This window comes from Labrus mixtus, chromosome 11 (genome assembly GCF_963584025.1).
Source record: "Labrus mixtus chromosome 11, fLabMix1.1, whole genome shotgun sequence".
In the NCBI taxonomy this organism is placed as follows: Eukaryota; Metazoa; Chordata; class Actinopteri; order Labriformes; family Labridae; genus Labrus; species Labrus mixtus.
This window is the reverse complement of record NC_083622.1, coordinates 17,264,155-17,286,309: the sequence shown is the minus strand read 5'-3', so window position 1 is coordinate 17,286,309 and position 22,155 is coordinate 17,264,155. Positions and strand designations below refer to the sequence as shown.

At 39.2% G+C, this 22,155-nt stretch overlaps 4 protein-coding genes across 6 annotated transcripts; all 4 read right to left on the bottom strand.

The window, feature by feature from the left end:
• Positions 1–739: 739 nt before the first annotated feature.
• leng1 (leukocyte receptor cluster (LRC) member 1) lies at positions 740–3,683 on the bottom strand. The gene is made up of 4 exons (XM_061050374.1): positions 3,237–3,683; positions 2,636–2,824; positions 2,111–2,418; positions 740–1,340 (listed from the first exon to the last, which is right to left on the bottom strand). The coding sequence occupies exons 1-4, from the start codon at positions 3,366–3,368 to the stop codon at positions 1,121–1,123; spliced, it is 849 nt and encodes a 282-aa protein (XP_060906357.1). The 5' UTR covers positions 3,369–3,683; the 3' UTR covers positions 740–1,120.
• Positions 3,684–3,788: 105 nt separating this feature from the next.
• On the bottom strand, positions 3,789–10,390 carry tmc4 (transmembrane channel-like 4). The gene is made up of 16 exons (XM_061049420.1): positions 10,336–10,390; positions 10,006–10,249; positions 9,038–9,186; positions 8,698–8,847; positions 7,864–7,949; positions 7,373–7,515; positions 7,094–7,241; positions 6,803–6,961; positions 6,551–6,714; positions 6,052–6,181; positions 5,431–5,528; positions 5,144–5,327; positions 4,890–5,020; positions 4,515–4,670; positions 4,294–4,372; positions 3,789–4,175 (listed from the first exon to the last, which is right to left on the bottom strand). Exons 1-16 carry the CDS (start codon positions 10,388–10,390, stop codon positions 4,095–4,097), a joined length of 2,157 nt encoding a protein of 718 aa, XP_060905403.1. The 3' UTR covers positions 3,789–4,094.
• A 355-nt stretch (positions 10,391–10,745) lies between these two features.
• On the bottom strand, positions 10,746–19,220 carry mboat7 (membrane bound O-acyltransferase domain containing 7). Of its 3 annotated transcripts, none has more exons than XM_061050372.1 (9): positions 19,099–19,220; positions 17,854–17,936; positions 16,312–16,441; positions 15,805–15,931; positions 15,539–15,695; positions 14,980–15,175; positions 14,280–14,432; positions 13,953–14,129; positions 10,746–13,418 (listed from the first exon to the last, which is right to left on the bottom strand). In XM_061050372.1, exons 2-9 carry the CDS (start codon positions 17,927–17,929, stop codon positions 13,031–13,033), a joined length of 1,404 nt encoding a protein of 467 aa, XP_060906355.1. In that variant the 5' UTR covers positions 17,930–17,936; positions 19,099–19,220; the 3' UTR covers positions 10,746–13,030. The 3 variants fall into 3 exon arrangements, with proteins under 3 accessions (XP_060906355.1, XP_060906354.1, XP_060906356.1); XM_061050371.1 differs by having other exon boundaries at positions 17,854–17,933; positions 19,099–19,214; XM_061050373.1 differs by having other exon boundaries at positions 17,854–17,983; positions 19,099–19,211.
• Positions 19,221–19,570: 350 nt separating this feature from the next.
• Positions 19,571–21,873, bottom strand: rps9 (ribosomal protein S9). Its single transcript, XM_061050370.1, has 5 exons — positions 21,786–21,873; positions 20,986–21,098; positions 20,755–20,877; positions 20,393–20,579; positions 19,571–19,831 (listed from the first exon to the last, which is right to left on the bottom strand). Exons 2-5 carry the CDS (start codon positions 21,080–21,082, stop codon positions 19,654–19,656), a joined length of 585 nt encoding a protein of 194 aa, XP_060906353.1. The 5' UTR covers positions 21,083–21,098; positions 21,786–21,873; the 3' UTR covers positions 19,571–19,653.
• Between the last annotated feature and the right edge of the window lie 282 nt (positions 21,874–22,155).

Genomic DNA, 22,155 nt, shown 5'->3' with positions numbered 1-22,155 from the left:
TGACTTTACTTTATGACCATTTTAGAGACCTTGTTTCTGCTCACTGATATCATGTCTGATAGTATGAGCCAAAGAAACAACAGATAACAGTTTACCAGAAGTTCAAATACCAAATTGGCATTATGAAAGTCTGAAAGCTGTATTTCAGTAGTTTTTTCCCTTTGTGTACATTTCTTAAAGTAACTTACAGCAAATAAAATACACAGTAAATGTCTTTCTTTTGTGTTGCTCATTGACATTGCTGTAAGAGTTGGGGGTTTTTAACATCAGATATCATGTCTGATAGTAGTACAATTGCACTGTGTTAATAGAAGAACAATGGCAGCGTTCCAGTAAACCAGCATGCAAAATACCAGGACTCTTAAACTGAAGAGAATAAAGATAATGTTAGTTTAGAAAAAAAACGTGATTTCCTAATGTGACATGCTGAAATGACTCTTGCAAAAAAAAATCTTTACATTGTTTTTAGTAGACAAAAATAAAAAATGGTATTTCTCTTGCCAGGACCAGTTTTAAGAAACATGAAATGACTTTCACTTACAGGTTGAACCTTAAACAATGTGTTTTATTGTAAAGCATATGTACTGAGTGATCCCACCTAGGGCTCAAATTAATGAATTACTCTGTTTTTAATTTTTCTCATCACTATAAATAGTGGCATACATTTGGCCTGCTTGAAACAAAGACTGGTTTAGCCTGAAATTTGTCAAATTCTCTTTGTTTTTTTTAAATCAATATATTAAATGACAAATACTATCATTTGGTGCAGCTACATTCCTGTCTGAACTTCTTGTCACCTTATAATCCAATTTAATTTTTTGCTTTAATATAGAAGATTTTAACAGCTGTTACTGAATGTTGTTTTTTTGCTGACAGCCTGGACTTCAAGCCCCCTGTGAGGCCACCACCTGCTCCGCAGACATGATCATGAGCAAATGCTGCACAGACCAAGGAACCCAAAACTAAATCTGACTCTCCTGCATGAATGATCCACTCTGGATGAAAAATAAATAAATAAAAATGAACCAAGGCACAAGTATGTTCTTTGAAAAAACTCAAAATAACTGTCCACTGATCATCCATCACAGATCACACTTGTTCCATGACCAATGAAGATTGTTCATGACTTTAATATTTCATCTCTCCAGCTATCTCGATCCCTTCTTTGACGCTTTCGGGCTAGTTCTGGGAAGTATGCACTGTTGTACGGTCTCTCCCTCTCAGTCGTTTCCCTCGTCGACTCCTTCCCCTTGCCATTCCTCTGGTCCAGCAGGGCTCGAGCTCTCCTCCTTTCTTCTGCCTCCCTCTCCAAACGCTCAGCACGAAGCCTTTCTATGGAACTGAAAAAGACGGGAGATACATAATAAGTAACATTAATTCATTTCTTAATATTATCACACTCAATTCCGTCATAATTTCTGGCCTATTTTTGAGAGAAGCATGTATCTCAATAACATCCTAAAACCAGAATTTCCCCTTGGGGATTAATAAAGTATGTAAACTGTAAAAAATACATTAAAAAGAAAATAATGAATAGGGAACAGAGGACTAAAAATATCTGACACTGAGAGTGGTCAAAAATCCTTAAAATAATTATACAATTTAAGTGTTGGACTTCTTCAATATCTTGCTTTTGATAAGAGTATAAGATTGATACAAATCTTACATATAATATCATGCTACAGCCAGAAGCTTGTTAGCTTAGCATTAAGGATGGAAATATGAGGAAACAGCTGGCAAATTCTGACTGTGTAATCAGATTTGGAGGTTCGATATAAAGCTTGTCTAATGACAAATGCAAGTCAAATTGTATTCTTCTCAACTGATGATTAGGAAATGTTGAATTTTAGAAGTCCATCCTTGTCCAAAGTAACAAACTCTGTCTACGAACACTTCTGAGGTAACCAACAAGCATATTATGTCTCATCACATTATTTCGGCAACAAGTATTTCTTGAGAAGTTTTTGCACGTCAACAGGCAGCATTCTGCTGTACAATAGTAGTTTCTGAGAGAATAAGCAGAAAAAAAGACAAACCCTGTGCTCCACGTCTTAATATTCTTAGTTACTACAGCTAACAAGTAATGAAAACAATGGGGACTTGACCTTACCTCTCTCCACTGCTCCTCTTTTCCCTTCTGTCTCTTTTTTCAGATTTCTTGCCCTTGTGATGTTTTCTGTCCTTTATAGCCAGTGCTTTCTTCATATCTTTTAATGGATCTAAACTGTCTTTCAGTCTGCGGTCTTTCTTCTCTTTCTCCTCTTCACTAATTCCTTTCCTTTTTCCTTTTTCTTTGCTTTCTTCTTTTTCTTTCTCCTCTTCTTTTTCTTTACTGGTTTTCATGTACCACGGTGTGACCTCCGTCCCTGGTTGGGGCCCCAGAGACACCAGCAAGCCTATGGCTCGTTCCTGTTTCTCCTGGAAAAATAAGAAAAAGAAATACCAACAGTGGTTAAAAACATGTTTTGTAGATTTCTCCATCTGAACAACATTGCCATGGCTTGCCACCATGGTTTTTAAATGCATACAATTGTTATGCCATGGTTAATGCTTCACTGCAAACTGTGCAAAATCAGAAATAGCCTCACATTAAAAAGTTCTGGGGGTGTGGGGGGTCATATATGAGCACAATCACCTTTTCATCTTTCTTTTCTTTGAGATATTCCTCATTCCCCTTCTTTTCTGAGGACTCCTCCAGGGGAAAAAGATTGAGATGCTCCAAAACTTCACTTCCTGTAGTCCGTGCTTCATCAACATCATACTTGGTCTCTCCATCGGACTGGAGAGCAGCCCTGGATTTCCTTCTCAAATACTCTGTACGTGCCTGTAAAGAGAAGACATTGTTTTAAGCCAATTATACAAAGAACAAAACTATACAAATACAAATATAGAAACATCCCATACTTTATTCACGACACCAACGTTTTCTATTAACACGTTTTCTATGTGCTTTAAAGATTGCACTTGCATTCAGCACAATTATTTTTTAAATTATTCTATATGTACTGCCAAATCCAAGTCCAAATTGAAATTGAAATGCATGGCTGACATTAAAAAGAAAAAACCTGAATAATTAACAAGCTCCATGGCATGATTTGGAGACGTTTGGAAACCAAAATGTGACACTAAATATGTATCGTGTTTGATAATACTGACACGTGTGTGTGTGAGGTGGACTGCACAATGTCACGCACGCTCACAGTAAACAACTCGACACTCGTGACAATAATCTTCACCTCTTGCTCAGCACGTTCCACGCGACGCTTTGCCTCGCGCTCCTCTTCAGCTGCTTGGGCTTCGTCTTTCCGCACTCGCGCGACGTTGTCCTTGTTGCGAACGTGCCAGCTCTTCTTCGGAAGAATGTTCATGGTTACCTTGACGACAGTGGACACTACCCGGCTTAGTGAAAAGGGGAACTCGCGTTTTTCGACGTAGGTGAAGACAGCAAACACCGTGTTGCTAGAAGACTGGGGCGCTAAAATTGGCCAAACTCACTCGCTTGGCACTGTCTTACCTTGTCTGTTCCCCTTGTAGCAAGTAAGCTAACGCTAGTCAGGCTTGAAGTCACAATTCTATGATATATCTGCATGCAGAGACATTTTACCTGTTCTCTTCAAACAAACTCATCATTCCGAATAATCAACATTCAAAATGAGACGAAGATATCGTCACTAACTAAGAAAAGTTGCTCTTGCTGGTTGCAGCAGAGTAGCCTACAGGAACCAGTTGACACAAACAGGAAGTAAACATTACTCAGTTTTGGCATTAACACAATTGTGACACCAGAGGGGGCTATAATTCCTAATTTTATTCTTCAAATGAAAAAAAAATCATTCAACACTATTTCTTGGACAGGCAAAGTGGTAAAACGTATTTATTTACAACAATAACACCTTAAATGTATTATGGCATGGCCTTCTGTAATTACCTTAAACCATTAAATTAGGTAGAAAATGTTAAAATGTACCTAGGCTAAAATATTTTTATTAACATTTTTCATAGAACACTTCTCTGCTTTGTTAAGAACTACATCATACTTTTACATTATTTTGAACGTCAAAAATCAAACACAGTCCCTGTTATCTGCTCAGTACTCATGTAGTGTGATCTGGTATCTGTAGTTTTCTACTCAGCTCCTCAATCTGCTTGACCAAGAACTGCTTGTCACGACCCTCCTGTAAGCCAAAGATCAACCATTGCATTTATAAAACTGAATGCATTGCAGTATTAAGAAAAAACATAGACTATCATAAATAATATTAGTTCACAATACAGGTTAATTCCCGAACTTACCAGTTTAAGCTGTGCTCTTAGCAGGGCGACAGTTTTCCCATAGACAGAGGCTAATGCTACGAAATAACACATCACCACACTGAAAGGGATGAAAGATTAAAAAGCACAACTAAGTCATAGTGAAGACCATATCATATCCAGGTAAAATATATGTTGTATTCAATTTAGTTTTTTTCAATTCAGTTTAAAGTGCAGCACTGTAATTACCACAGTTCACCTACCAAAATAACACGAACAGAGGGATGGAGAATGATTGGGAACCAATGAAGAAGAGAAACTCCTTTGTAGTTTCAGAGAGACCGTCGAAAGAGGCTGGAACAATTGCCCACATGCTGGGGAAGAAACGGAAAGGACCACAACCATAAGAAGGATGGATCCTAGGTAGAAAAAAATTGAAAAAAATGTTGAAACAGATTTTCATCCAATGTTTCCAGCAGTGCAATGACTAATACTTTATCAAAACCCAATCTTGCAAGTTAGTCCAGAAGTAAAAACATCAGAATGCACCATTTCAACCACTTTTTAAGGGCCAGCGCTAAACTAAAGTATCGTCTGATAGTTACTGGGAGGAGAAGGAGACAGCAATCAGCACTCACTCAGCAAGACTATACACCATGACAACTGTGGCAAGGCCCCCACCAAACAGGAGCACCACCAGGAAAAAGAAGGTGGAGGTGGTGGAGCGAAAAGTCTTAAGCGCTGGTCGACAATTATAGAAAAGCGTCATCTGTGGAGGAAAATTGCAACGGAGACATAGAAACAGGGTAAGGAAAAAAATACAAAACAGACGGGTGATGAACAATGATCTCCAGTGTGCAGAATGTGTGCTGAGTAAAATAAACATCTTCACCCTCTTGCAGTAGAAGAAGATGACAAACTTGATGGTGTTGATAAGTGGCAGCAGAGGACAATACAGAGCTCCAGTCCAAACCACAGTCTGACTATAAACTAGCTCAAGCACGTTGGAGGAAACTACAAACTCCTGTCGGCCCACCCGTTGGGTCAGCTTATTGGACCAGTTGTCCACCACCATCCTGTCACACACACGAAAAAAACATCATTACACAACTGATAGTGCTTAAAAATGACCGCAATTACCATCATATTTAGACAAATAGATCACACAGTGATTTATACCTGCGTGGAAACTCCACCAGGATGAGCACAGCAATGTTGATGAGAAGGTCAAACAGTGTCAGCTTGTACATCTCCTGCCCCACTCGTGTTTCCCAGCACTACATGAGGAGACAAACATGACAAACAAGGATGAAACATTGATATGCATTTTTTTTAGGTGTGTGTTCATTTGTATTTCACCTAATTTCCTAAATTATGTCATTCAAAAATTTCCGGGTTTAAGAAATAAGAGTCATCTACTCCCATTAATAAACCAAGTGTAAACGAATACATACCAAGGAAGTTGTATGAGACAAATAAACATATTCAAAGTGTATTATTGTATGTATCACTCATAATCTCAATCTCAATCACTCTCCATTTCATATTTTAAAGTTAGTGACACTTTTGCTAATAGCTTTGGGACTCCTTCCATCCTGTTTATTAAGAAAAAGCATCTTTTAAAATCATTTACATGCACATGAGTGGTGTGGGGCTGTACGGTGGTGCAGTGGTTAACGCCACTGAGTATGACTGGTTGTCTATCTCTTTATGTCAGCCCTGTGATTGACCAGCGACCAGTCCAGGGTGTGCCTCGTCTCTGGCCCAATGACACCTATGATGGATGAGTTGTATAAATACCTGGTAGAGATCATGGTTGTAATGGCACAGTGTACAACTTTCACTTTGACTTTTTTTCCCCTCGCAGGTGATCTGACGCCATAGGGTGAAGAGGAGGACACCCAGACTCACCAGCCGAAGAAACACCGCCCTAAATATGGAAGAGAAATAAGGGAGTCATTATCATGTCATTAATGCTACTAATGTAATACAAAACGTGTCCCTTTGTCACAGGTTTTCATTTTCTTCTCTCCAATTCATTTTCAAAACATCTTAGAATAAACTTGTGACACTTAGGAGAGACACTTCATCTCTTTCTGGCAATTTGTTCATTTATTGAAGTGAACTTTTATACGGGGGGATTTTTTTTAACTTAAGTAAAAGTTTTTAATTCTTCTTCCAACACTGTGTTCATGTAACATACATTTCTGTAGGATGCCCCCCCCCCCCCCCCCCATCTTTGAATCATGTACAAACACAAATCAGCTCATGGCCAATTGACTTACAGACCAGTGCAAACCTTAATAGTGCCATTATGACGGTGTTGCTGGGGGAGTATCGCTCTATTAATGCAATCTGGTCACACAGTAGCGGCACCACGAAGTTTCCAGCGGTGATGACAATGGAAGGTAAATACTCATAAACCAAACCCAGGATCCCGTCCTGTCCACTCGTAGCCTGTTTCTAAAGATAGGGCAAAAAATGTCACCAAAAACTTTAGGGCCCAACAGCATCAGTTTCATCATCATTACTTTTCTTTTACATGAAGTACCTGGCTGAAGTCAGTGACCCAAAAGATGAGGTAGAAGGCTGCTCCGATGAGACCTAATGAAAAAAAGCCCATCATAACACGAAGAGAGTATAAAACTATCCTCTTGGATAAAGTCAGAGACGCTATCTTCTTCTTCATGATCTCCTCCCCCAGATCCACCTGACAGTAAGAGAGGAGAAGAAGAAGGAGGTGAAGGTTATCTGAAATCTTCACTTCTATAGTGTTATTATCATTTAAACATGACCGCACATCTTTTCACCATCATGTAAAGTAGGACACATCCCTTCTGACCTGTAGCTGGTAGTTGATGTTTTTCTGCTTCAGTTTGGTAGCTCGGTCTCCCAGGCAACCATAGTCCCAGCTGGTGAATACTATCATGCTGTAGTTGCCTACAGCGCTGCCTCCTGTTGCCACAGCAACTCGAGCTGCAGTCCCCATGCTTTATGTGAGCAGCGAGTCAGGAAATAAGAGATACAGAAGTGGGTCAAGGTTGCTGAACTCTGGACTCAGGCCTTTAAATGTCATTCTCTTTATTTTGTCTGTTACTGAAGCTCAGATTGTTTTACTCACCGTGCTGTGATACAAACGAGACAAAAGAAGAAGTAGAAGATGGCAGTGAAAAGATAAGCCAGTGGGATGTTGTAGGAGAAGCTGCTGTTCACCATTGTGTTGTTGTAGTAGCCGTAAAACAGGTAAGAATACTCCAAAAAACCCTGGAAAAAGAGAACGGGACTGTCACTAAGCAAGTCAAAAAGTCCCTTACATGAAAGGAATGTGGCTCAAATCTATTTTTATTAGCACGGCATATGGTAGATGTGGAGTTAGATTGACTTATCAGCTTTTATTCTAAAATTGTAGTTTATGCTTCCATGTATTTCCATTTTTGACCTTTACCTATGTTGTGTTTTGTTTGTGTATAAAAAATATATATATATAAAAAGAAACTTCATAAGGTGTAAAGAATCATAATGTCCAAAATAGAAACATAATACAATTGTAATGTTTTGTAATCGTTTTGCCATTCTATCTGTGCAGGTCATTTTAATGCTGCAGTTTCTCACCGTTCCCGAAAGTACATCAAGGAAGTAATTATAGAACACCACCAAGCCTTGAGGATTAGGTTCATACTGCATACATTCCTCTGGACCTGGAACACACCACAAGAGTTAAGCTTTATGATCTCTGTATGTATTCTCAGAAATTATAGTATGTATGCAGGTTTTCCCTCCACCCCGGAGAATGTTTAGACCAATGTAAGAGAACAGATAGATGAGAGTGAAAGCTGCAGTGATTACATTCAGGCCTGTGGTTCACTGGATGGCAGAGTCACTGGGTCTTAATCCCCACACTGTCATTTCAATAAAGCTTCCTTTCAAAGTCTTACAAAAAAAACAAAGGGTTTTATCCTATTAAATTCTCCATATGAAAAAATAGCAGACCTAGAAAATTTCTAAGAGCAAAAATGATACTTGTTATTTAATGTTGGAGAATAGGGAGTAAGTGGCTTAAGTTCTTTGTTTTGTCCTAAAAAATATTCCATGATATATCTTCTATTTTTGACTCTTGTGTACAGCTGAAACTTAATTTCTATTATTCATATTTACATATAATTTGGGGAATATATATTGAACTTCACAGATCATATCGTTGCTGTATTTCTGCTGGGAATTCAAACGCTACATTTACCCCTATATACTGTACACCTGTTGACTGGAAAGTGATGCATCAGTCTGAGAGATGCTTCATATTTATATTAGAAAAAAATGTGTTCGAACTTCAGGACATCAGGAATACGGGGATACAAGACCCATGAAAACCTGACAAACCACCGCCGTGTATTAACCTCAAGTGAAAGTTTAAAAAAAAATGAAACTGTATCCTGAACATGTCGTTACCAGTCGTGTTAACAAGACTGTCCCCAACAGATCTGAAGACGATGCTGGGGATGATGACAAAACCTGCGATCAGTAAAAAGGAAACAAAATTGAGCAACACCAAGAATCGCAGCAGAAGGAAATAGGACTGGACGCCCCCGCCGAAGTTCCCTGTGGAGGAAATGGCCATAATTACAAAATAGTTGTTCTAATGGAATCAAACAAAATGTATAATTTTTTTTTTATTTGACTGGGTTACAAATGTACAGCACAGGATGCAACATCTGTAGGTTTAAGCTAAAAAAAAAATCTCCTCTAACAAAGCCCCTTTATGTTCTGGCATGAGGAGTTAAAGGTTTACCTCCAATCTTTTGTAGCGACTTGTTCCACAGGGCAAAAATGTAGATGAATTCTCTGGCATTGTTTTTAAGTTTACGCAGAGTCTTTGCATTCTTCTGTCTCCAGGAATCCCTCTTGGAAACCACAGGGATCTGCATTTGTTTCACCTGCCTGTTATGGAAAAGCAGCACTTTAATAACTATTTATGATTATAAGAAACCATCTATTCCATAGCTCAGCTGTTTACATATAATTGCATAAAAAAGTCACATATAATATGGTGGGTCCTAATCATAGGTAAACAAGAAGTTCTGAGTTTGTGCGTCCCTTGTACAGAGGCTGTAGTCCTCAAAGCAAGCGGCCCAGGTTCAAATCCAAACCATGGCTCCTTTACCGCATGTCATTCCCCACTCTCTCTCCCCCCAATTTCCAACTCTGTCTCTCCAATAAAGACACAAAAAGCCCCCCCCAAAAAAAGATACAGTGTCTTGTTTTTACATTCATTCTAGAGAATTGGTAAACGGACAGTTAGATATAGAAACATAAAATATATACATACTGTACATGTGCAGTAAAAACAAAGACCTGCAGAAATGCTCATGTCTGCCAAGTCGTGAGTATTCTCTTCATATTTTATGGAAATATTTAAGAGCTAAATACGTGTATGATTGTATTAGTTCCCCCCACACAAAAAAATGTTTATCTTTTTACTTTATTCGGATGTTGATGATATTCACTGTGAGTTTATGAGCAGGGTTTGACATTAGACAAAGTAGTTCACATTCATCCGAGGGAGGGGAGGCTCTCTGAGCTAATTTTACGTCTGATATCATTTAAGAGTCAGACTTTAAGACATCACAGCTTGACTTATTAAAAAATGTTGGTTGTAGTTGCTCCAAATGATGGAGGACTATTTGTTTACATGATGTGATTCATGGATGAAAAGGACAGAATAAAACATGAAACAACATTGAGAGGCAGGTTTCATACCGTACGGCTCTCTTCAGTGCCATCGGTAGAGGGCTGCTCTTAAGGTCCTGGGACAGACCACTAGTGCCCTCCTCATCCTCCTCAGCTGGGGTTGAGCTCCAATTGAACTGGGGGTAATTCTGATTGGACACTTGAGATGGAACCTGTCTTAACCGTAGTGACTGCTGGTCGCCTGTGAGCGGATGAGAGAAAGACAGAAGAACAGTCCAGAAAAGTATCAAGCAATGTGTGTCAAGAGAACTGACTTAATCTAACAGTGCTGTTAAATACGCACTTCACTTTAAAAATGACAAAAGGAATGTGTTTAAGTAAATGTGAGAACAGACACACCTTCATTGTCGTCGTAAACCCTCCTTGGGTCTTGTATCGGTGGGTGACTGTCCATTTCTTTAATGCGCTTCCAAAAAAGCAGCTTCTAAGACTTTTCTCTTTGAACACATCAACAACTTCACCTCAGAATTAAACGAACCAGGAGCCAGCTCTTCATGAGGAAACACTTAACATCCAGGAAACCGTTGTCTTCTCTCATGGACTTTACCCCCTTTCTAAATTACCTCACAGGTACTTCCTTGTTTGCTTTAACCCATTATTTACAAGGAGATGGTTGCCATGGTTCTACAAAGTGCACGGTTTAATACAAAGCGAGGAAAAGTAGCATCAATACACGCACTAACCTTCAGTAACTTGTGTTATTAAAGGGGGTTATAAAGGTCTCTTGAGCACAATGGACAATTCAGGAACAGTTTTGGTGAGTTTTAATGACAGGCAAAGATGGCAACAAAAGAAAAAATGTAGCTTTGACATTGTGAATGAACCCTCAATGACTATTACATTCATCATGAAAGCGTTCTATACATGTTCTTGAGTGTTTAATATGAAGATTAAACTCTGTGTGGCAGTAACTCTGCAGGTGTGTTTGCATTCACTGATGCAGGAGAGTCAATGATTTCCCCGTCTGACACCCAGAAAGCTTCTTAACTCATTTAATCTTTGCTGCATACTCAAGGTAAGTATAAAGGTCAAAATATACAAATAACTCAATGACAATCATACCAGGAAGTATTTCATAAATGAGGACACGTGTGGGTTATATTTGCCAGGAAAGGTTGATATGTGTCTGAGTGTTACAGAGCAGGGAGGAGTGTGTTACAGACAGTGAGGCTGGAAAACAACATGAGAAGTAAACAGGGACCAGAGTCATCACAACTTTTGCTGTAAAATAATAAAAACAGAGAGAAACAGGGCTCTTTTGTGGCACTGAGAGGGTAAACAAATAATCTGTTTGCAAGTTAAATGAGATCGATAACAATATAACATAAGGAAATAAGACTTTCAGCTCAGGCAGTCACGCTCGCTTAAAGCAGTGATGCTGCCTCACAGGAGGACACAGTTGTGAAAGAAGGCCTGACAGTGTGTCCAATAATACATTGGTTTACTGTGAGCACGATTCAACATTATCAAAATGAACTTTGAGTAGAAGAATAACATGACGTTAAGTCATAAAGTTAACAACTATAGAAATGTCTTCTGCCTGAATACATCTTTCAGAGCAGTCTCACGTTTTTCTTTTAGACATCTAAGAGGTCACATGACAATGTGACAGTTTACTGTGATCATCACTCCCACTGGGGATTGTCTTTGGATCTTTTGGTTTTCTGTCAGCAAGATGACAGAAATACTACTGGATGGATTTACGTGACATTTGGTTCAAATTTGTGTAGATGGTTTCCTTGCCCAGCTCTAACTGTGCTGTTATTCATGGACAACATTGGCAGCTTGTAGTTATGATGCAACACAGACGACTCTTTGTTATCCAATGTTTGGTCCCAACCCTGAATGGTCCGTGATGGCAGTACAGAGAACATTTTTGGCAGTGAATGGACTTTCGCTCTTCCACACAGCGGACTCTTCACTAAAGAGAACTCTATGCTACGCTGTTCTATAGAGCTGACAGTGCTTATGTTTCTGGTATGATCTGATGTGCTTACAGATACAGAATAAGAGTATGTGGGGGGGGGGGGGGAATAGCTGGATTCACTGGATCACAAGAGTAAGTCCTCGCAAAGAAATATTCAGGAAAAGTCAGAATGTTGTAAGAGTGGAATTGATTTAGGAAGCTAAAAACAAAATATCTGAAAAATGTTAACAGAAAAACAAAATGTCATCTGGACATCTGGATATTGAAATTGGTGGAGCACCATGATGCTTGTATATTGCATTAAGTGAACTAATACGTGTTTGTTAAGATGATTTAACAAAAGCATTACTCTGTTTTGACCACTCATTGTTGTTAAAAAAAAAAAAACTATTTGATGATTTGAGATACTAGATGGCAGCAGAATTATTTTCACCAAAGCTTTGAAAATACTCTCACACAGGTTTTGACATCTGAACCGTAATAATAATGGCACATTCAACATAATCTATTATTTCTGCCCTCCACACTTCATACATTGTAACATTAAACTGAGTGTTTGTTATGTAAGAAAACTAATCCAATCAAATCTCAGTAAATTGGCCCCCCTTTTCATTATTTATATGATCATAATGAGGTTTCTTGTTGGACTGGACCTGCTATATTTTGATAATCCTCACTTTTAAACAACATCATTTTGACCTGTGTTACAGCTTTTCACTGGGAATGTTTTCATGGAATAAATGCACACATACTGTACAGGCAGACAGAGTAGATACAGGGGAGCTCATCGACTATTTCAACCCAGGTTTCCATTCACACTATAAAAGTGACATTCATTGATCTCAAACATTCCTCTCCCAGAGGTCACAGTTTTGTTATGTATATGTACATGTGAATTAAAATGTTGACCTTTATCAGGTTTTACATTTTGTCTGATTTAATCTAATTTGAATGAAATCCAGTTGAACTTTATTTTGTAAACAAGAGATCCAAATGGACGTGTGGGATGTTTTGTTGCTTGAGAGTTAAGTGTTTGTGCGATCAATGTTGGAAGTTCTTGTTTTGATGTAACTCTTCTCATATCTGAAGAAGAATCTGTCTCTCCATTCAGTCGTTTTTTTCTCCAGTTGTCTCTTTCACGTTCTCTTTCTTCTCTACCTCCTTGCCCCCTCTTCTCCCTCCCTTCAGGACATTTCCGATGACTATACAGCAAACAGCGATAATGTGCATGATGAAGTAGATGGACGTCCAGTAGTTGATGGTGTCAGAGGCCTTCAGCAGCACAAAGCCCATGCACATGTAGTCGTACGCCCTCATCTTCAGGAACCACTGGACCCAGTCAAAGATGTTCTGTCCACGAGGGCCCAGTTTGACTCGGACTGAGGCTTCCATGGCAGACTCAGCTGCGATGCACAGGGGGATGGTGAGGAAGGAGAGGTAGTATCCGGCGTGGAGGCCGTGCCAGTATGCACTGATGAACATGGTCCAACCAGCCCTGAGAGTGACAGGAGGGAAGCTGAGGTCATTCACACTGTGAGGGATTCTGATTTCTGCCAGCTGATTAAATTCAGGTAAGAAAAATAAAGATGCTGTGGCGAGATCAGGATGGGTCGCAGCTTCAGGTATTACTTTGGAATTAAGTAATTTAATGAGAAATATATAAGGTTTCTAATATATGCAGTACATGATAGATACATCACAAGATCAATCTGTTCAAATTCAATATTCTGATGTAAAAAAAAGATTGACTAAAATACCAGATACCAGTGAAGAACTTTGACGTTAAAGTGCTTCAATGGTATCCTTACAGAAAATGTTTATTTCAAGACTTCAGTTCATTGGTAGATAAAGAGAATAAGAATAACTGGAAAACTGCCAACATGCTAAATCAGTAGATGCTTGCTGCTACCTCACAAGATAATCGCGATGAGATTTCATTTCATTGCACAGGCTTTACAGTAGTTTACGTTTAAATGCCCAAGCACAGAATAGAGATTCATGGAAATAACCAGAGCATATAGAGCCTTACCTGAGAGTGTAGGCTTTAAAGGGAGAATTGGGGTAGATGTAGTGATGCAGCCACCACTGCACTGTCATGTTCCAGTAACGCATGCCGTGCCGGACCTTCACACAGAAGTCAGTGTTATAGCAGTCGATGTTCTGGATGGTTCTGAAGTCATATTTTTCTTCAGCGGTGGGATCAGGGCTGACCAAAAAAAGAAACAAAATTAGAGAATCAGAGAAAACAAACTGGCAGCAAAACTAACGTTGTAACAACACCCAACAGGGCAAGACATCAGTGAGCAATAACTGATGCGTCCTCGTTGAATAACTTGTTATTCAGGTGATTATGTACCTGTAGATGACAGTGGGTCCTCCTCCAGGTTTGGACAGAGCTTTCTCTGGATAGCAGCCCAGACCTGCACTGATACAGCCAGCTTCAGCTCCACACCAGGCTGCATAGAAACGCATTCGGAACACGAAGAACACAGCTATCATGTAGAAGAACCTGCGGATACAGAGAGAGGAAAATTAAACCTGTCATCTCTAGATTACAAAACAACTGCAGAGATATTGTTAATACTAAGACTTAAGTAAAACTGGGTCATGCACAGTCGTAACTTTAAGCAACAGGAATCCTTTTTTTTACTTAGACCTAAACCGAAGAAATGTAAGTAGAGCCATGTTGTACAATATGCAAACAGAGTCTAATAACAGAGTGCCTGAACAATTTAGGAAACATTCCGAAATGGTAATTAAAAGTTTTAAAGAAATACATCTGACAAAAACCAGTATTTCATTATCAGTGTGTAGTTTCTAAGACCCTAAAATGTCTCATCCACGTTTTGGTCAATGACCAGCCTGAAAAAAAAGTGAAAGCAATTAATACAAATCTGTAATATATATTTAAATTCATGTTCAGGTTTTTATCATTCTAAAAACACATTATAAACACATCTTATTTGAATGATAATAACATAATCTACAACTCCTATACCTGGTATTGTTATGTTATTAAAAGACAGTTTCAGGGCTGTCATGTATTGTTAAAGTACCTAAAGAAAAAGTTCTGATCCAGGAATTCCTCTGACCGAACGTAGGCCAGAGGAAAGACCGAGTTTACAGCCAGGAACAGAGCGCCGTAGACAGGAACCAGCTTCAGACGCTGTAGGCACGGCAACCAGCCGGGCAGGGTCTGCGGGCTTGGCTGCCTCAGCCAGTCGGCGTACGTTTGGAAGCGAAAGAAGGGACCTTAAGGGACACGGAGGGATGAGATAAAGGAATAAAGGCAGCGTTGAGAAGATGTTGTTGATCGACAAGAAATGTAAAATGGGGAGAATGCAGGACAAGAGTTGGACCAGTGGAGGGCAGTGTGGTTTTAATGAAGAGAAGGTGGGAGAGGGGAGTAAGAAAGACAAAAAGAGAAGTATGAACAAAAACAGAAGTGGTGATACTGAAAACGATATGGACTCACACAATATTGGACAAGTAGCGGTGAGCAAGACAAAGAGAGACAACAGTTAAAATTCATGCAAAAGCAAATAAACAACAACAACACACATGAATATAAACAGACCAGACTCTGCAAAGTGTCACATGTTCCCACAGACTTACCGGTCATTATACCAACATAACAGTAGCTATAGGACAGAATATCGTAGAGAGAGGGCTCCTCAGTCAGACCAATGATGACAGACGACTTGGCAAAGGAGCTCACTTCCTCTTTCTTCTCCACGTGGAAGCTGCGCACCTCGTTTGCCAGACTCACCATCTAGTTTAAGAGTCCGAAAACAGAACATCAGAAGTTCACAAAGATGCCCAGGATGTGAGGATGATGAGTGTTGCTGTGATAGTTGTATCCACTGAGTAGGCTGCTGTACCTTGAGAGTGAGGAGAAGCTGGACGGCGTTGGCAAAAGGTGTCGGAGATGGCAGCCCGAACCAAGTGACCAGCCGGAAGAAGAGGAGGTAGAGAAAGGTCCAGCTGAGACAGAGAGCTGGTGCATGCCTGGTATCAAGAGGTTATTAGTAAGTTAACATTACAATTATAACTCAACCCATTCATCATCTATTTAAGTCAAGCCTAGACAACAAAAAAAACACAAAAATCTCTGGTTCCCTGTTCTTGTTTTTAGTTTTCTTTGTGAAATGTATTGGAACATTAAAAATGGTTTTTGATTTGTTTGTATGACAACATAAGCAGTTCATCAGGCTTCAAGAGAGACATTTTTTTCATTTGTATAATTATAAATAAATGACTTTACATGCTGCCAGAATGAATCAATGCAGATAGTTACTATTGGCACGCATACTGGTCTGACATTTGAAGTAACACTAAATGTTACACAGTGAAAGAAGTTCAATAAGGAATCCATGTTTGTCTCTCACCGCCAGCTGCTCTTTATAATAATCCATGTTCCAATCACTGTCAGCAAGGAGTGGAGTGTGTGGATGTTACAGGTGGCGATAGTGATGGAGAGGCCCAGAAGAAGAGCTGCTCCCTGCTTCACAGGAGGACCTGAAGTGAAAGTAAGAAGATTCAGTAATCAGTTCAAGCGCCAACAAACATCAAACACAAGATCAATGGGCTCGGAAAAAAGTACCTAAGAGAGCATGAAGTGTCATAAAATCTGTAAGATTCTCTCACAAGCAGCACTGAAAATAGACTAAGATGAAATGTTTACAGCAGCAGGTTATAAAGGAGCCATTTGTACATCTGTAAAAAAATGTTTCTGCAATAAGTAACGCGGTTTGAGGGGGAACTCATTCAAATCTGTTTCCAGGTGTTGGAAAGAATTCCTGTCTTTGTGAGAAAGTTGTATAAAGCTTTTTGTGGCCCAAAACACAGCATTTTTTTTTGCCTCAAGTGATGTCACTTGAGTCAACAGAGGTTGTTGCTGAAGACAACTTTGAAAATCAAACGTCTTTTATCATTTAAATATTATTAATAATCAGAAGTTAAAGTCACAGTAAAGTACACTTGTTCTCTCGTTATCTTTAGTCATGTGATAATTGTTTTTTAAATCCAAGACTGGCAAAGAAAAAGAACACACAGATTTGAATTTCCCTCGGGATCAATAAAGTATCTATCTATCTATCTATCTATCTATCTATCTATCTATTGTAATATGCAGTGACATTTAAAAAGACATATGGTCACAAATATTGTTCTTAGATGATTTTTGTTTTTGTTCAATGTTCCACCTTCTTCACATTTTCTTATTTACACTCCACACAGAGATCTGGCAATGCTCCCTTAGATATCTAACTGTATGTTTTCAAACAATAATTCACGCCCAAAGACAACAGTCAGGGTCAAAATAGCAAGAACATTAGATATCAAATTAAATTGACATCTAATGAAAAGAGAAATGTTTATAAAACAAAATCCAGACAAGCTGAAGCCTGAAAACACAGTAAGACCGAGTCCACTGTTTACTGAGAGGCGTGCATACGGTTAAGATGCATGAAAGCTACTCGCTTGAAAACGAGAAAAGATTCACTTTAATTCGAGGTCTCTCCTCATACAGGGGATTAATCATCACTAATCTGTAATAAGAGTCTATGGAGCAGATGCTGCTCAGCCGACCTCCAGCCTCTTTACAGCTGCAAAGAACAGGAGGCTTCCCTTTAAAGAAACAGTCCAGTCAGGTTTAATAGCAGGATAGGCAACATTTCTGTTCACGAGCAGGTCCAGGTTTTTGATAATTACTTACTAGTCCAACAATGCAAAACTAGGAAAAGAAACGGCTACATTTCAGAGGATAAATTACAAAGAGAAATGTTATGTTACACAGTGAGTTAGAGACTGTGAGGTTATTATATTTCAGCTTTGGTAAATATTGAAATAAAAAAAACACATGTTGCTCATATTTAAATCATACATGTCTGTTATTTGGGTTCAAAGTGTAACCTGAAAAAAATACTCACTGAGGTATCGGAAGAGGAATCCAACAGGGATGGAAGCAGCGAGGACTCCCAAGTACACCAGCTCATCAGGAGACATCGCTCTGCTGACACAGAAACCCTGCTCAGATCTGAACAGTCTCTTACTGAACAACTTCAGGGTTACAATAGGAAAAAAATCATGATTAGACATCCCATAATAATAGTTAATCACAATATAATATCATTGATGATGATGATGGTTGTCACGATGGTTTTTGTTTGATAACGATGACTTATAAGATGGTTTCTATACTGATTAGAACTCTCAAGAACTTCCGTCAATGTTGTGCTTTGCCTCTGTGTAATGCCTGTCAGCACCTGTGTGTCCAATCAGACTCAAAGCTGATCGTTTGCTCTTACTGACATTGTTTCCTTTTTTCTAGATCCTTGCTTGTGTTGTACTTACTCTCTGATGTACGTCACTTTGGATAAAAGCGTCTGCTAAGTGAATTGTAGAATTGTAGGTTTTGAAGTTGTTGGTTATTGCTTGTACTATATAAAACACGAAAAGGTAAAGTATAATGTAATTATAAAAGCATGACGAAGTGCAAATAGACCACCAAGGATTGCCTATTAAAATACAAAGAAATGGTGCCATTAGGTCCATGTGATAGTTTTATTTTGTTTGACCCTTTTTTTCTCTCTCCATGTTGACATTCGTGGATCTGTTTCTAAGTATTGATATCAGTCATTCATTTTAGATGTTTATTTACTATTGTATTTAAATTCATTATGAACAAATATTCAGGGTGTTGTCTGCTTGTTTAAAGTGGGATATCACTTAATGTCATGACCTGGGTTGGCAACAGCACAGGAAGTACAGCTCAAAGAAGATAAAAACCTGTCTTCAGTCACCCTGTTGCATTGCAAAACCAAGTTCCCCAATGACTGAGTTTAAGTGTTAACATTAGGTTTCAACAACAACAACGTAACCTTACTTTGATGATACTCCGTTTTATTTGGTGTAGCATATTTCACGGAGCGAGGTCACAACGTGCTACTCAAAATATTACCACAATTGATGTGAAATCATGAGAAGGATTACAAATTAAAGCTCTACATTGATTCGGAAGATGTGGATGTTAAGAGGCAGGGTTTAAACCACTGATTGTATTTCATGCCTTCGTTAGCATTGTCCAAACTTATCATCATTAAACTCATCTGCTGCCACACTAGACGAGTGATAAACTAACAAACACTACTTTGAACAGGATTTTAATCACTTACTTCGTTTACGTCGATTTCACAACTATGCGGTCTCTGGCACAGCCCTGCACACCCATGTACCTATCGAATCACACAGCTGGTACCATGTTAGCACAAGCTGCTTACTTCCTGGTTAATGACGACACACGTGACGCCTCCTTGCGGAATAGGACTGTACTACTCAAACAGAAGGGGCGTGGGCTGTACCATGTTGACTTACAAATGTGTGTGTGCCACAATTACATGTCTTGGCCTGTTCTTCTCAGTCAGTTGTTTAGGGTTTTAATGGTATTTTTTTTTTTTTTTTTTTTTTTTAAATACACCCTTTCTTACAAGACGCCACAAGTTTTGGTTAATCAAGCAGTTTATATATAAAGTTTGTAATTGTACTAAGACTGAAACAACTTAATACTCTATGCATATTCCTATTTCTTGAATATAAAACTGTTTAACTTTCTAGATACACTTCATTAGAAGAAAAGAAAGACTCAAGTTATCTGGTCTGACCCAACATTTTTATTGAAACATTCGATAGAACAGGAAGCATAACACAACACTGCCTACAAAACATCCTTCTTAATCCTCCTCCTCGTCGTCAGCTCCTCCAGCTCCACCCTGGCCCTTCTTGGCGTTCTTTCTCTTCACACGGCCTGGGCGTCCACCGCCGTATGGAGACCTCAGGGAGAAGTCAATGTGTTTCTGGCTGTCCAGGCGAACCACAAAGGATGGGATGTTCACAACCTGTTTACGCACACTGCAGAGGGAGAAATACAATGAGGGCAGGGACTAACACCTTTAATGACTTGAGTAATTTCATAGTTCAGAAATTCTACTGGATAAAAATGTTATTTTTTTTGGAGGGTAAAGTTATTTAGTTTAATATGCGCATTAAGTTTCCCTCCATTAATTACTGCAGGCTTCATTGACGAGGAATTCTTGACACCACAGACAATCTGAATGTATAGAAAGTTAAATCATCAGCCTCAGTTTCACCACATCGTAACACACGGGAATAAAACTACACATTTTAATTGCCAGAGGTGCAATCCCCCATACCTTACCAGACAGCCACAACACCATAGTGGCAAAGTCCAAGCCCTCAGCGGCAGGATTGGCTCTGGGCAATGTCTACTGACAAGGTATACGGTTTTGATACCGAATTGACCTTGCTGATAATTGATTTCAGCGGGGCTCATTACAAGCTGATGGTCCTCTGATGGAAGAGGAAGCATTGAGAGATTCTCATGAGTCCCTCTGGAAATGCAGGCCCCTCCCTTTGATCACATTTTTCTTTCCCAGGAGCACTAGAGCTTACCGAATGTGCCTCTGACGGATAAGAACTCTGGCATGGTGGATGCTCTTGGCAAGTCCAAGCTTGAAGACTTGTGTTTGCAGCCTCCTCTCCAAGAAATCTTCAACCTTCAGACCCAGGATGTAATCGAGCTTCATCTTACCCTCGTCCAGCACACCGATCCTCACCAGACGCCTGAGCAAAGCATTACCTGGCAAATCACACACGCTTGTTACAAACCTTAAGAACACTGCAGCAGAGTTTGAGAAAAGTTACAATATTGGCCTCATTGACGAGGAATTCTTGACACCATGTGGAAGTCTGACAAGTTGATATTTAAATCATCGGCCAATGCACCCGTTAACATTTTAATTTCTTATAGTTACCTTCAAACAGACGCTTGGGGTCCTTCTCGTCCAGAGTGAGCAGCTCTCTGGCAGCTTTGCGGATCTTGGCAAGGGTGAACTTGACCCTCCACACCTCACGCTTGTTCCTCAGTCCATACTCGCCTTTGAAAAAAAAAAAAAAAGAAGAAAAGTTTAGTCTAATTTTTGGCAATTAGAAAATACAAGTACTGCTTTTTAAAGCATCAACTTGACTTTAAAATCACAGCATACCAATGAGTTTCAACTCCTGGTCGAGACGGGACTTCTCAAAGGGGCGACGGGGGGTGACATATGTCTTACGACAAACCCAACTCCTGGCAACGGGCATGGCGGCTTAGATGTGCCTGCAACATCAGATAAAGTTTGTAAGTAAAAGTAAAAACATCATAGGGGGAAATATGTTAAACAATTTGCAGGTAACTGCTGTTTCACTATGGTTTCTATTGAGTCAGGTTTTTATTAACTTGTCACATTTATCAAGTAAGTGTTCGCAAAGACTCAGACATTTGATGTTACCAAAATAAAACACCATATATATTCACTTCATAACTACCTGAAAGTAAAGAACTAATACAACTTAAGTTAAGACTGCTTGAAACGTGTATCAATTTCTATTTAATAACACAAAACTATAACCTCATCCCATTTCATTGAGATTATTTGTGGTGGCGTGATAATAAGAAACATCTTACGTGAACTATAACTACACATTACATCGAATTGCCATCCCGCGTTAATACATTGGTATAAATGAGATAAGTCAAAAATAGTTTCAAAATACAGCTAGTCAAAACGTTTTGGTTTCATCGGCTATTTCACAGCATTACGACGAGGCCGCAGCGCCGCACCACGTTGCTTAGCCGAATTAGCTTCTCACTCAAAAACGACTTTAACAAGGATGTGTTATGTTAGTAACAGACTGTTACCAATAAACAGTCTTCTACTTTCAAACCCTGTTAAAAGTTGTTACATTTAAAGTCACAAACGCTGTTTTATTCTGTTAACATATAGCACAAGGTTCGTTACCGTACCTGTCTTGCTCAGGCTCGCGCAGTAAAGAGGACGTGAAAGGAAGTCCACGTTAACTTATAGGTCCCACGTATGCACTACATGTCCCATCATGCACCGTAAACGGAAGTGATGATGTTCATTTTGTCGCTCTCTGTTGGTCAAACAGTTAACGACAGCTGAAAACACTGAAGCTGCTAACATAATATAAGTGCGTTTTGTCATCAGCATTACATAAATAGTATGCATGTCGATTGGATAAATCTTCTCCAGTGTGGAATGCACAAAAATTAATTAATTAAATTAAAACTAATGACTTATTGCTGAACAAATGTTTAAAAAAGGTTGAAAGTACCCATGCTGAAAAACTATGTAGGCTACACTTATGCATGA